The sequence below is a fragment of the Mustelus asterias genome, chromosome 5 (assembly GCF_964213995.1).
Source record: "Mustelus asterias chromosome 5, sMusAst1.hap1.1, whole genome shotgun sequence".
In the NCBI taxonomy this organism is placed as follows: domain Eukaryota; kingdom Metazoa; phylum Chordata; class Chondrichthyes; order Carcharhiniformes; family Triakidae; genus Mustelus; species Mustelus asterias.
In genome coordinates this window covers 14,704,070-14,717,014 of record NC_135805.1, presented here as the reverse complement: position 1 = coordinate 14,717,014, position 12,945 = coordinate 14,704,070, and the positions used below count along the sequence as shown (strand labels likewise).

The 12,945-nt window shown below is 45.4% G+C and overlaps 1 protein-coding gene across 1 annotated transcript in view; it reads right to left on the bottom strand.

Moving 5' to 3' along the window:
• Positions 1-9,234: 9,234 nt before the first annotated feature.
• acbd3 (acyl-Coenzyme A binding domain containing 3) overlaps positions 9,235-12,945 on the bottom strand; it is a 74,674-nt gene continuing 70,963 nt past the window's right edge. Inside the window, exon 8 of the mRNA XM_078212208.1 lies at positions 9,235-12,026. Within this exon, the coding sequence (XP_078068334.1) occupies positions 11,815-12,026 (212 nt within the window). The 3' untranslated portion in view covers positions 9,235-11,814. The remainder of the gene's footprint in view (positions 12,027-12,945) is intronic.

The window sequence follows — 12,945 nt, the reverse complement described above, 5'->3', positions numbered from 1 at the left end:
TCCTCATTCTCTTGGGTTAAGATATTGATCCCTTTAGCCCCAGGAGCTATATCTAATTTCTTCTTGAAATCAGACAACGTTTTGGCCTCAACTACATTCTGTGGTTGTGAATTCCACACATTCACCACTCTCTGGGTGAAGAAATTTCTCCTCACCTCAGTTCTAAAAGGTTTACCTCTTATCCTCAAACTATGACCCCTAGTTCTGGATTCCCCCACCATTGGGAAAATTCTTTCTGAATCTACCCTGTCTAACCTCGTTAGAATTTTATAAGTTTGTGAGATCCCCTCTCACTCTTCTAAACTCCAGTGAATATAATCCTAACCAACTTAGTCTCTCTTCATATGACAGACCTGCCACCCCAGGAATCAGCCTGGTAAACCCTCGCTGTACTCCCTCTATAGCAAGGACAGAATTCCTCAGATAAGGACACCAAAACTGCACACAATACTCTGGTGTGGCCTCACCAATGTCCTATACAATTGCAGCAAAACATCCCTATCCCTGTACTCAAATCCTCTCGCTATGAAGGCCAACATACCATTTCCCTTCTTTACTGTCTGCTGTACCTGCGTGCTTACTTTCAGCGACTAATGCATGAGGACACCAAGTCTCGTTGAGTATCCATCTCTCTAAATTGACACCCATTCAAGTAATAATCTGTCTTCCTATTATTGCTACCAAAGTGGATAACCTCACATTTATCCACATTATACTGCATCTGCCATGCAGATGCTCACATTCAGCCTGTCCAAATCACGCTGAAGCATCTCTGCATTCTCCTCACAGCTCACCCTCCCACCCAACTTTGTATTATCTGCAGGTTTGGAGATAATACATTTAGTTCTCTCTTCCAAATCATTAATATGTAATGTGAACAGTTGAGGTTCTAGCACAGATCCCTGTGGAACCGCACTAGTCACTGACTGCCAATCAGAAAAAGATCCATTTATGCCAACTCTTTGCTTCCTATCAGCTAACCAGCTTTCTATCCGTCTCAAGACATTACCTGTAATCCCATGTGCTTTAACTTTACATAGTAGTCTGTTACTTGAGACCTTGTTGAAAGCCTTCTGAAAGTCTAAATAAACCACATCTACTGGTTCTCCTCAGTCAACTTTACTAGTTACATCCTCAAAGAATTCCAATAGATTCGTCAAGCATGATTTCCCTTTTGTAAATCCATGCTGACTTTGTCTGATTATACCACTGCCTTCCAAATGCTGAGTTATGAAATCCTTGATAATGGACTTTAGCAACTTCCCCAGTATCGACGTTAGGCTCACTGGTCTATCGTTCCCTGTTTTCTCTCTACCTCCCTTTTTGAATAGCGGGCTTACATTAGCTACCCTCCAATCTGTAGGAACTATTCCAGAGTCCGAAGAATTTTGGAAAATAACCACAAATGGATCTACGATTTCCAGGGCCACTTCCTTAAGTAATCTGGGATGAAGATTATCAGGACCTGGAGATTTATCCACCTTCAATCCCATCAATTTCCCCAAAACCATTTCTCTACTAATGCTGATTTCCTTCAGCTCCTCACTAAAGCTGGTTTCTCTCAGAACTTCTGGCACATAATTCATGTCTTCCTTTGTGAAGACTGAAGCAAAGTACAAATTTAATTCCTCGGCCATTTCTTTATTCCCCGTTATGAATTCTCCTGTTTCTGACTGTAAGGGGCCTACATTTGTTTTTGTCAATCTTTTTCTCTTTACATACCTGAAGGAAAAGCAATATTTCCAATTCAGGATGGCGAGCAGCTTGGTGGGGAACCTCCAGCTGATGGTGTTCCCAGGTCCTTGTCTTTGGAGTGATGGTGGGTTTGGAAGGTGCTGTCTAAGGGCCTAAGTGAGATTTGAACCCAGAGGATTTTATTAAACTAGAAAGAGTGCAGGAAAGATTTACTAGGATGCTATCGAAACTTGATGATTTGAGTTATAAGGAGAGGCTGAATAGACTGGGGCTTTTTTCTCTGGAGTGTAGGAGACTGAGGGGTGATCTTATAGAGATCTATAAAATAATGAGGGGCACAGATCAGCTAGATAGTCAATATCTTTTCCCAAAGGTAGGGGAGTCTAAAACTAGAGGGGATAGGTTTAAAGTGAGAGGGTTGAGATACAAAAGTGTCCAGAGGGGCAATCTTTTCACACAGAAGGTGGTGAGTGTCTGGAACAAGCTGCCAGAGGTAGTAGTAGAGGCGGGTACAATTTTGTCTTTTGAAAAGCGTTTAGACAGTTACATGGGTAAGATGGGTATAGAGGGATATGGGCCAAATGCGGGCAATTGGGACTAGCTTAGTGGTAAAAACTGGGTGGCATGGACAAGTTGGGCCGAAGGGCCTGTTTCCATGCTGTAAACCTCTCTGACTCTAAGCTGGTGGGAGTGCTATCCCCTGACCCACAGTTGGTGTCATGTAGACATTGCAAAATGGAGTGTCTGGATGGGTCACAGAAGTGTGTAAATGCAGCTGCAGCTTTAAAACCCCCACGACCTGCCTGGGCTTGCAAAATCTCACTAACTGTCCTGGCTGGAGACAATACACATCTCTTTAACCTGTGCTTAACCCTCTCTCCAATCACGTTGTCTGCATCTGTAAATACTTGAGTACCTGTAGACTCGCATTCCAACCATTATCTTGTAACTGAGTTTGTCTCTATATATGCCCTGTTTGTGAACACAACTCCTCACTCACTTGATGAAGGAGCGGCGCTCTGAAAGTTCCTGCTACCAAATAAACCTGTTGGACTTTAACCTGGTGTTGTGAGACTTCTTACTGTGCTTACCCCAGTCCAACGCCAGCATCTCCACACCAACATTAGGAGTAACATGTTTAAAAGCCACAAGAATAGATTGCCTGCAATATCAGGAAACCGCCATTAGAGGGAGCAGAGACACTGTTGTCACAGTGCAGGTCAATAGAAGCAGGAGGCCATTCGGCCCGTCAAGCTTGCTCTGCCATTCAGCCAGTTCACAAGCTGCATTGTAACTCCACTTACCAAAGTTTGGAAGGATGAATAGGTGGTTGGGACATGGGTGGGATGTCTTTATCCACACTGCTGGGACAAACGCGGGCAATTGGGACTAGCTTAGTGGCTTAAAAAAAAGGGCGGCATGGACAAGTTGGGCCGAAGGGCCTGTTTCCATGCTGTAAACCTCTATGACAATGACTTCACACCCCATTACTGAATTTCTAGCATCTTCCACTGGTCTGAGAAGGTCCAGGTTATCTGGTACACCCCTCCCAAGGTTTATATTGAGTCTGTGTAAATCTAAGACAGCAAACACACCAGCTTTTAAAGCAGGTTAGAAGTTCTACGGCAGCCGCACAGGGCCTTGGTGAGACCACAGTTGGAGAAGCATGCAGCTCTGCTCCCCCTATTTGAAAAAATATATAATTGTGTTGGAAGCAGTCCGGAGAAGGTTCCCTCGACTCGTTGCTGGGATGAGGGACGTGTCGGCTGGAATTTTACTGTCCTGCCCACCACGGGAATCGGAGCGGGTGAGGGGCAGACCATAGAAAGGTCCGCTGGCATCGGGTGGGATTTTACGGTTTTGGGACCAGCGACACTGTAAAAACTGCCCGTCTTGTGAGGAAAGGTTCATAGAATCCCTATAGTACAGAAGGAGGCTATTCGGCCCATCTCAGGTTGAACGGGTTTGGTCTGTACTCATGGAGTTTAGAAGAATGAGAAGCGATCTTACTGAAGCATTGAGTATCCTGGGGTGGATACACAAAAGTGTTTCCTCTTGTGGGGAAGGCTAGAACTGGGGGTGGGGGAGTGGGGAGAAACAGCTTGAGAAAACATTTCTTCTCATTTCTTAGAGGGTTGTTAATCTGTGGAATTCTCTTCCCCAGAGAGCTGCAGAGGATGGATCAGTGAATTTATTCAAGACTGAGTTAGACCGATTTTTGATTGATAAGAGCCAAGTGTTATGGAGCGGTAGACAGAAAAGTGGAGTTGGGAACCGCAGTCGCATCAGCCACGATTTTATTCAAGGGTGATGTAGTCTCTTCAGGGCTTATCAGCTGTGACTCTTGCTCCCACGTCCTGCGTTCCGACAAGTTGCTGCTCTGATGAAGGGTCATCCAGACTCAAAAACGTTGGCTCTATTTTCTCCTCACAGAAGCTGTCAGACCTGCTGAGATTTTCCAGCATTTTCTGTTTTAGTTTCAGATTCCAGCATCTGCAGTATTTTGCTTTTATCTTAGTTAAAAAAAAACTGGCTGTGTGTGTTATACCACAGAGGGAGAGAATAGAAATTGCCATTTATAAACCGGCATTCTGCTTCTTGAGGCAAGTGCGTCACAACAGAGATATTAGCTCAGCACTCTGAGTCAGGAGTAAAGCTCAAGCAGCATAAGTGCTCAGAGCACAAACTCTTCAGCTGATACTCTGGCGCATCAGTGATGGGCGATATCTTTCAGCGGTAAAAAGGTCTATCGACCTCTCTCAGGCAGATGTAAAAGATCTGAGCATTAATTAACAGAGAGGAACAGGCATAGCCAACTTGTCCTGATATTTATCCCTTAACCAACATAGATCATCTGTTAATGCAGTGTGTGAGACATAGAAATATAGAAGATAGGAGCAGGAGGCCATTCGGCCCTTCGAGCCTGCTCCGCCATTCATCACGATCATGGCGGATCTTCCAACTCAATAGCCTAATCCTGCTTTCCCCCCATAACCTTTGATCCCATTCACCCCAAGTTCAAATCCAGCCACCTCGGATACATTCCCTGCTCTGTGCAAATTTCTCATTATGTTTTCTGCACTCAATAGGCAAATGCAAGTTCTTCCTTATTGTGGGACTAACATCCGGGACAACGGCACTTTATAGCAAAATAGCTAATGTAGTGGCGTGTGGGATTTGGGGATAACCAATCAACATGAACCAGCACCCTTGATAGTGAGCACAGGGGATTAAAGTTTATTTATTAGTGTCACAAGTAAGGCTTCCATTAACACTGCAATGAAGTTACTGTGAAAATCCCCTAGCCGCCACACTCTGGTGCCTGCTTGGGTACACTGGGGGAGAATTTAGCACCTAACCAGCACATCTTTTGGACTGTGGGAGGAAACCGGAGCATCCAGAGGAAACCCACACAGATGGGGTGACCACGCAGACTCCACACAGACAGCGACCCAAGCCGGGAATCGAAATGGGGTCCCTGGCACTGTGTGCTAACCACTGTACCGATCCCATATTTCAATGAAATTCTGTTTTCCCCATATTGCAGCATTTGAAATACAGATCAGAAACACTAACCTAGAAACAGTGACTCAAGAGAATGATGCCACGCCAGAAGAGTCCATTTACCAATTGTGCCAGCTTATTTTAGAACCACTATCCACATTTTCCTGAAATGAAATCCCTTGCAATTATTTACCTTATTCCTTTTTCAGAATTATTGAGTCTGTTTTCCCGACGCTTACAGGCAGCCCATTCTGGATTGTAACTTGCTGTGTAAAACGAGTTCTCAATCCCCTCCCACCCCATTCACCTTAACTTGCTTCAACTGTTTACAGATACAGAGAACTGGAACAGGAGGCCAAAACTAATAAGAGTTATTTTAGGGTTAGCATCAGGCTAGGACGAGAGGTCAGGGCTAGCAAATTTCGAAGAGTTGAGGAAAAAGTGCTTCTCCCAAAGGGTTGTGAATCTGTGGAATTCGCTACCCCAAAGTGCAGTGGATGCTGGGGAGTTAGACAGCTTTTTAATTGGTAATGAGTTGAAGGGTTATGGGGAGAAGGCAGGAAAATGGGGATAAGGAGCATATCAGCCATGATTGAATGGCGGAGTGGACTCGATGGGCTGAATGGCCTAATTCTGCTCCTATATCTTATGAACCTATTCTTCATACGGAGACTGACCGACACAGAATGAGCTTTCAAATAGGAACATTGGCTTGGAGGCAAAATGGAGAATTTTTCTGGATGGACAAATCAAGATGAAGCTACATAAGCTTCAGAACCAAACCCATGACCACTCCCATTTGGAAGGACAAGGGCAGCAGATAAATGGAAACACTACCACCTGCAAGTTCCCCTCCAAGCCACTCACCATCCTGACTTGGAAATATATTACCGTTCCTTCACAGGTCAAAATCCTGGAATTCCCTCCCTGACGACATTGTGGGTCAACCCACAGCACGTGGACAGCAGCGATTCAAGAAGGCAGCTCAACACCACCTTCCCAAGGGCAACTAGGGATGGGCAATAAATGCTGGCCAGCCAGCGATGCCCATGTCCCACGAATGAATAAAAAAACCTTTGCGATCTACTTTCGGCTGGTAATCCTACATTCATGTCAGGCTCCGTGCAGCCAAGACAAGTCCTCCTGGAATCTTGCCAGGACATGGAGAAGCTGACAGACTTGGAGCTGTAGGGTGGTGTTCAGACCTCCTTACAACACTCCTTTGGTCTTAGTACACGAATGCTAGACTGACCCCCACACTTGAACTTTTGAGGCTCTAAGTACAGGCCACGTATGTTGGAAATCCTGCAAGTTCTGAGATGTTTTAAAGTTCTCTAAATTAACCTTTTTGGATTTAGAACTAGAGTCATTGCTCTACAGTTCTGAGATAAACCCAAAATACACAGCAAACAAGCAAATGGAGGACTTTAACTTTTTGTGACTCATGTACAAGGACACCCAGATCCATCTGCACCTGAGCATTCTGCAGCCTCTCTCCATTTAAATAAAATGCTGCTTTAAAAAAAAATTCTTCTGGTCAAAGTGGACAAGTTCACATTTCCCACGTAATGCACCATCTGCCAAATCTTTGCCCACTCAACCTATCGAGATCCCTGTCAGCAAATTTGGTTACATCCAAGTTACTGCTATAGATTGTAAATGGTTGACAAACCTTTGTCCCAAACCTTTAGCAAGGTGGAGCCAGTGTGGTTGACTCTTGATCAGAGTCAGTTTTGTCAAACTGCCACAAGGAATGATGGTGGTGACTCACCATCACCACTTCACAAAGGGGACTAGGAATGGGCAGTAAATGCTGGCCGCGCCATCGACACAAACCCAGAACTACAAAGAACCTATCAAGCAACGCAACGCTCGTACAACAACCAACTGATTCATTAACGGGTCAAATGAATGGCCTGTCGTCTGTGCTTTACATTTTGGATACATAAGAACTAGGAGCAGGAGTAGGCCATCTGGCCCCTCGAGCCTGCCCCGCCATTCAATAAGATCATGGCTGATCTTTTCATGGACTCAGCTCCACTTACCCGCCCGCTCACCATAACCCTTAATTACTTCACTGTTCAAAAATTTATCTATCCTTGCCTTAAAAACATTCAATGAGGTAGCCTCAACTGCTTCACTGGGCAGGGAATTCCACAGATTCACAACCCTTCGTGTGAAGAAGTTCCTCCTCAACTCAGTCCTAAATCTGCTCCCTTTTATTTTGAGGCTATGCCCCCTAGTTCTAGTTTCACCCACCAGTGGTAACATGAGTAACTTTATTTAGGGAAGAAAATCAGTCTGTCCTTACCTGATTTGGTCTATATGTGGAATCCAGTCGCTCTCCAATGGGATTGGCACTTACCTGTACTCTAACGAGGTCCAGCAACCTACTGATACGGCATTGGAGAAGCACCTTCACCACACGGACTGCAGTGGTTCACCCGCCACCATACAAGGGCATGGTGACAGAGGCAATAAATGTCAGCCTTGCCAGTGACGCCATGGCAGCCACATTAAAGGACCGAGAATGAATCGCATGCAGAAGGATTCACAATCGGAAGCAGGCGGTGTTTTAAATTTCACACACACACCATCACACTGTGGTTCCGATTTTACTGTTCTTCCAGAACAGAGCAGAAAGCTAGGTTTATTCACAGGACCAATGAATCATCACATTACAGAGAGTCATAGAGCAATACAGCATGGAAACAGGCCCTTCGGCCCAACCGGTCCATGCTCACCATGGTGCCCTCCCAGCTCGTCCCAATTGCCCGCATTTGGCCCATATCCCTCTGATCCTTTTCCATCCATGTACGTATCCAAATACTTTTTAAATGTTGCTATTGAACCTGCCTCAACCACTTTCTCTGGTAGCTCATTCCTGTGTGTGAAGAAGGTGCCCCTCAGGTCCCTTTTAAATCTTTCCCCTCTCACCTTAAACCTATGCCCTATAGTTTTCAATTCCCCTTCCCTGGGAAAAAGACTATGTGCATCCATCCTATCTGTGCCCCTCGTGTTTTTATATACCTCAATAAGGTCAGCCCTCATTCTCCTACATTCCCAGGAATAAAGTCCTAGCCTGGCCAACCTCTCCCTACAACTCAGGCCCACCAGTCCTGGCAAAATCCTCGTAAATTTTCTCTGCATTCTTTCCAGTTTATCAATGTCTTTCCCATAACAAGGTGACCAAAACTGGGCACAATACTCCAAGTGCGGCCTCACCAACCACTTATACAACCGTAACATAATGTCCCAACTCCTATACTCAATGCCTGACTGATGAAGGCCAGTGTGGTAAACACCTTCACCAAACTGTCTACCTGTGATGCCGCTTTCAGCGATGTACTTGTACTCCTAGGCCCCTCTGTTCTTCAATACTCGCCAGGGCCCTACCATTCACTGGACAAGTCCTACCCTAGTTTGACTTTCCAAAATGCAACACCTCATGCTTATAAAGTTAAAGTTTATTTATTAGTCACAAGTAGGGCTTACATTAACACTGCAATGAAGTTACTGTGAAATTCCTCTCATTGACACACTCCGGCGCCTGTTCGGGTCAATGCACCTAACCAGCACATCTTTCAGATTGTGGAAGGAAACCGGAGCACCCGGAGGAAACCCACACAGACGCAGGGAGAACCCTGTGCAGACTCCACATAGTAAGGAGTCTAACAACACCAGGTTAAAGTCCAACAGGTTTATTTGGTAGCAAACGCCACTAGCTTTCGCTGCTCCTTCGTCAGATGGAGTGGAAATCTCCACACAGACGGTGACCCAAGCCGGGAATCGAACTCGGCTATATTGAACTCCATTTGCCAATCTTCGGTCCACCTGCAATCTTCAAGATCCCCCTGCAATCTCTTAAGCTGCGATTAACCCCACAAACAACAAATGTTATATTTAGTAAGAAAGGGAGGGGAATTAAGAGTGCAGTTCAACATATTTCAACTGGAGATTAAATATATTATTCAAAGAAATGGTTCCTGAAAAAGTTCAATGATCGTTAGGGAAAAAAAACAAGCCACGGCAATAAAATCTTTCCAAGTTTAATATTCTGGGAAAATTCTCTGCAAGAGTAACAGGTCAGAACATCAGAGCCACATTTCCAGTAACACATCCCTGCCAAGTAAGAGTCCATCACATCTTTGTTCCTCTAGAAATTAGATAACGCAAACCATATATAAAACAGTTGGTGGCGTCTGTAATGAGGAATACAGCAGTAAATACAAAGCACGAAAAGAAAAAAGGGAGTGGAGAAAAGTATTATGTACAAAACAAGTGTTAAAAGAAACAATTATTTATATAGGGGAGTGAAAGGAAAGCAAAAACACAAAAACACTGCCTGCAGAAACTGCCGTCTCAGAACTGTACAGGTCGCAGCTAAACCAATGCAGACAGACCCGAATCTCACTCCAGGAAGTGTCAGATTAATTTCAAAAGGAAACGTTTAAGTTATTTTCAGCGGCTGCTTTGGTGACAATGCAACATCCTCTAGAACGAGCCACAACACCCTGACTGGCTGAAAAAAACCAGCGGTATAAAAGGTGAGAAATTATATATATATATATATATATAAGAAAGTCCATCAACTGTGGGTCTATCTCAAGTTTGTTAACTGATGTGAAGCTTTTGCTTTAAGTTACAGGAAAAGTGCATCAGGCTGGGTTCTGGCGACCCAGAGCCCGGAACTTACATTCATTTTGACAATCTCAGGAGGGGGGAAACTGAACGGTGATGTTAAAGGGGGGGGGGTCACAGTTAAACTGGGCTTTTGACCAGCAAGTGAGCTACACCAAGGGTGATCCCTCGAATGTACAAGCATAGTCTTTCTTTCAATGTAATCAGCAGCCAGCCTCGACAATCAGAATAAAAAGCTTATATAAACAGTGATGGGCGAAAGTTTTAGTGCGCATCTTCAATACAAGGAGGGGAAAACAGAAGCTTTCCAGCATCACAAGGAATGAAACTGAGACTCAATACTGTTGACTTACTGTCAATGGGGGTAAATCGGGGCGGAGAAAGTGCTGCTCACTATTTATGTTCCTCCTCAACACATCCAATCATTGCCGGACTTCATTCTTGAATGTAAGCAACTGTGCAAAACAGATGGAGTTGGTGGAACGTTGGACAAGGATTATAATGTGCAGAAAGTGTTTTGCCATCAGTTGCGAGAGAGGGGGAAGTTAAAGTGAAAGTCCAATTGAAAATGCTGCAGTTCCTGTGCAATTGACAGCCCGCGCTCCAAAAGGCTTCTTACCCGAGCGGGATTTAAGCTCTCCACAGAAGTCAATGGCGCCACTTTTCCGACACCTCCTTTATCTCTACGTTTTTAAGCCAAGCCAGGGGTAATTTTTAATCCCTCACCAGGGAGCCCAGGCAGAGTGACAGCAGTGTAGTGGCTTCAGAGGGCATTACAGGGATAAGCAGTCGCTGGGATCACTGGACAAGCGGGTAGGGAAATGAATCTGGTCTCTCAGTCAGCTAGGGGAGCATTTGTAACTCAGCACAGTGGAGAATGAAGTTCAGTATCTTACTAGCTGGTATACTTACCAAGTCATGTGACGGGAAATGGGTTTGGAAGGGGGGAGGGGCACAGGTTTAACCAAGCCAGTCCTCAAACACCAGCAAAGCGTGGTTACGTACTCCACCACTCGGTGCTTGGCCCGTTACCGAGCTTCTCCTCTAGAACGAGGCATTAGTTGAAGAGCTCAGGGAACTGGCTCCAGTGTCTCAACAGGCACTTTCAATAAATATCCCGAGGGTCACCTTACTTCAACAAGGGGGACCAGGTAGTGAACACTGAGGAACAGCTGCTGTGGACAGTAGTTCCAGGGAGCAGACCCCAGGCACCTCCACCTGCCCAGGGGCTACAATACGTTTCACGGACGGAAGGAGATTAACCGAGGAGGCAGCCTAGACGATTCTATTAAGAGGGGGGGAATTTTGTCTTTTTAATTTGAAAGCAGGAAGAGGCGTGAGACTGAATGACTGGAGTTACAAGTCTCCATTTCGAACAGAGTGCAAAGTGAGCCAAACAGTGTCCGTGAGTCAAGATGACAGGCGGCGAGATGCTTTGAGAGCAATGGCGGCCACACACAAGGACGTTAACTCAGCTTTGCTCACTTTTGGATTTCAGATTTACAACCCATACAAACTTTCAGTTTAACCACATCGCATGGTAATGTCAGCGGCATCAGAGCTTGGCAGGACAGGGCAAAACTTTTAAACCCGCGAGAGCCCATGGTCAGAGATAACTGTGCTGAGGTACTTATTCAAGTGGGTCGGCCAGGTGATTGTTATACATCTGTTTAAGCATTTCTGTCTTAAACCATCCTCCATTTGCCCCAGACTCTACAGGCTACAGAGGTTGTATTAACCACTCATCACAATGTAACAGACAGTCATCAGTAACTCAGTAACAGCTCTGAAGAAGTCTAATGAAACCAATTCCTAGCAGTGATTTTCATTACTGCAGTAGCAGATCCTTTCACCCAATTTATTATATAGAATGATTTAGATAATTATTTCAATGCACAATGTGCAAATTAAAGTTTACAAAAGGAAACAAAAAAAAAAGCAGGTGCCAAGTGAGGGCAAACCAAAAGCTTGGTTTTATCTGGTATAATATACTCTGTAATAAACCGATTTTGACCTCCACAGTGAGTAGGAATTGTCGAATTTCAGGAGGTAAACCCCTCTGCCTGGGTACTGGTGGGATCCGGCGTACACTTCCTCATGGCAATCCCTTCTGTAGACCGGCACCACCTCGTCTACCTGAACTTTGCTGGCCTCCTTCTTGACTTTTTCTCCTTCACTGGGTCCGTCTGCAGGAAACAGCAATCGTCAGGATTTTCGAATGAACCTTTAAAACCGCCCTCAGTGCCCGAGGGTGCTGAAAGGCCGGTGGAATCTTCCTGCTGCCAGAGGCACAGTCAGCCATTCCCGACATTAGCTCTGCTCCGCCACCTCCCACCCAAAGCGACGCCTGAAGCACAGGAGCTGCTTTGATCTGACCAGGTTCTTGGGACTTTTTTTTCCAGTCTTTTTTAAAGTTTATTTATTAGTGTCACAAAGTAAGCTTACATTAACACTGCAATGAAGTTACTGTGAAAATCCCCCAGCCGCCACACTCCGGTGCCTGTTCGGGTACACTGAGGGAGAATTTAGCACAGCCAATGCACCTAACCAGCACGTCTTCCAGACTGTGGGAGGAAACCAGAGCACCCGGAGGAAACCCACGCAGACATGGGGAGAACGTACAGACTCTGCACAGACAGTGACCCGAGCCGGGAATTGAACCCAGGTCCCTGGTGCTGTGAGGCAGCAGTGCTAACCACTGTGCCACAGACATGGTGAAGATCCACAGGAATGACTCCCGATTGGGGCTGGTATTTGTTTATCCCAGATCAGATACCAGCACCATATTTCCGTGCGTGGCTTTGGGTGGGAGAAGTTTCTCTGGTCAGTGGCTTTCCCCACATTAAATAATGTGCCCCATACCAACACCCCAAATCATTGATGAAGGGAGAAGAAATACCCTCACACATTCCACACCCCGCCCCGCGCAAATGCCATGGCTTCCAGGAGCTGAAATAACCCATTCCTAATCATTCATCAATGGCACTCGGTATCCAAACAGCAGGGGAGCGAGCAAGAGAGAGAGTGAATCCTTTCTCTCTCCACAGACGCTGCCAGACCTGCTGAGTCTTTCCAGCATTTTGTTTATATTTCAGATTTTCCGCA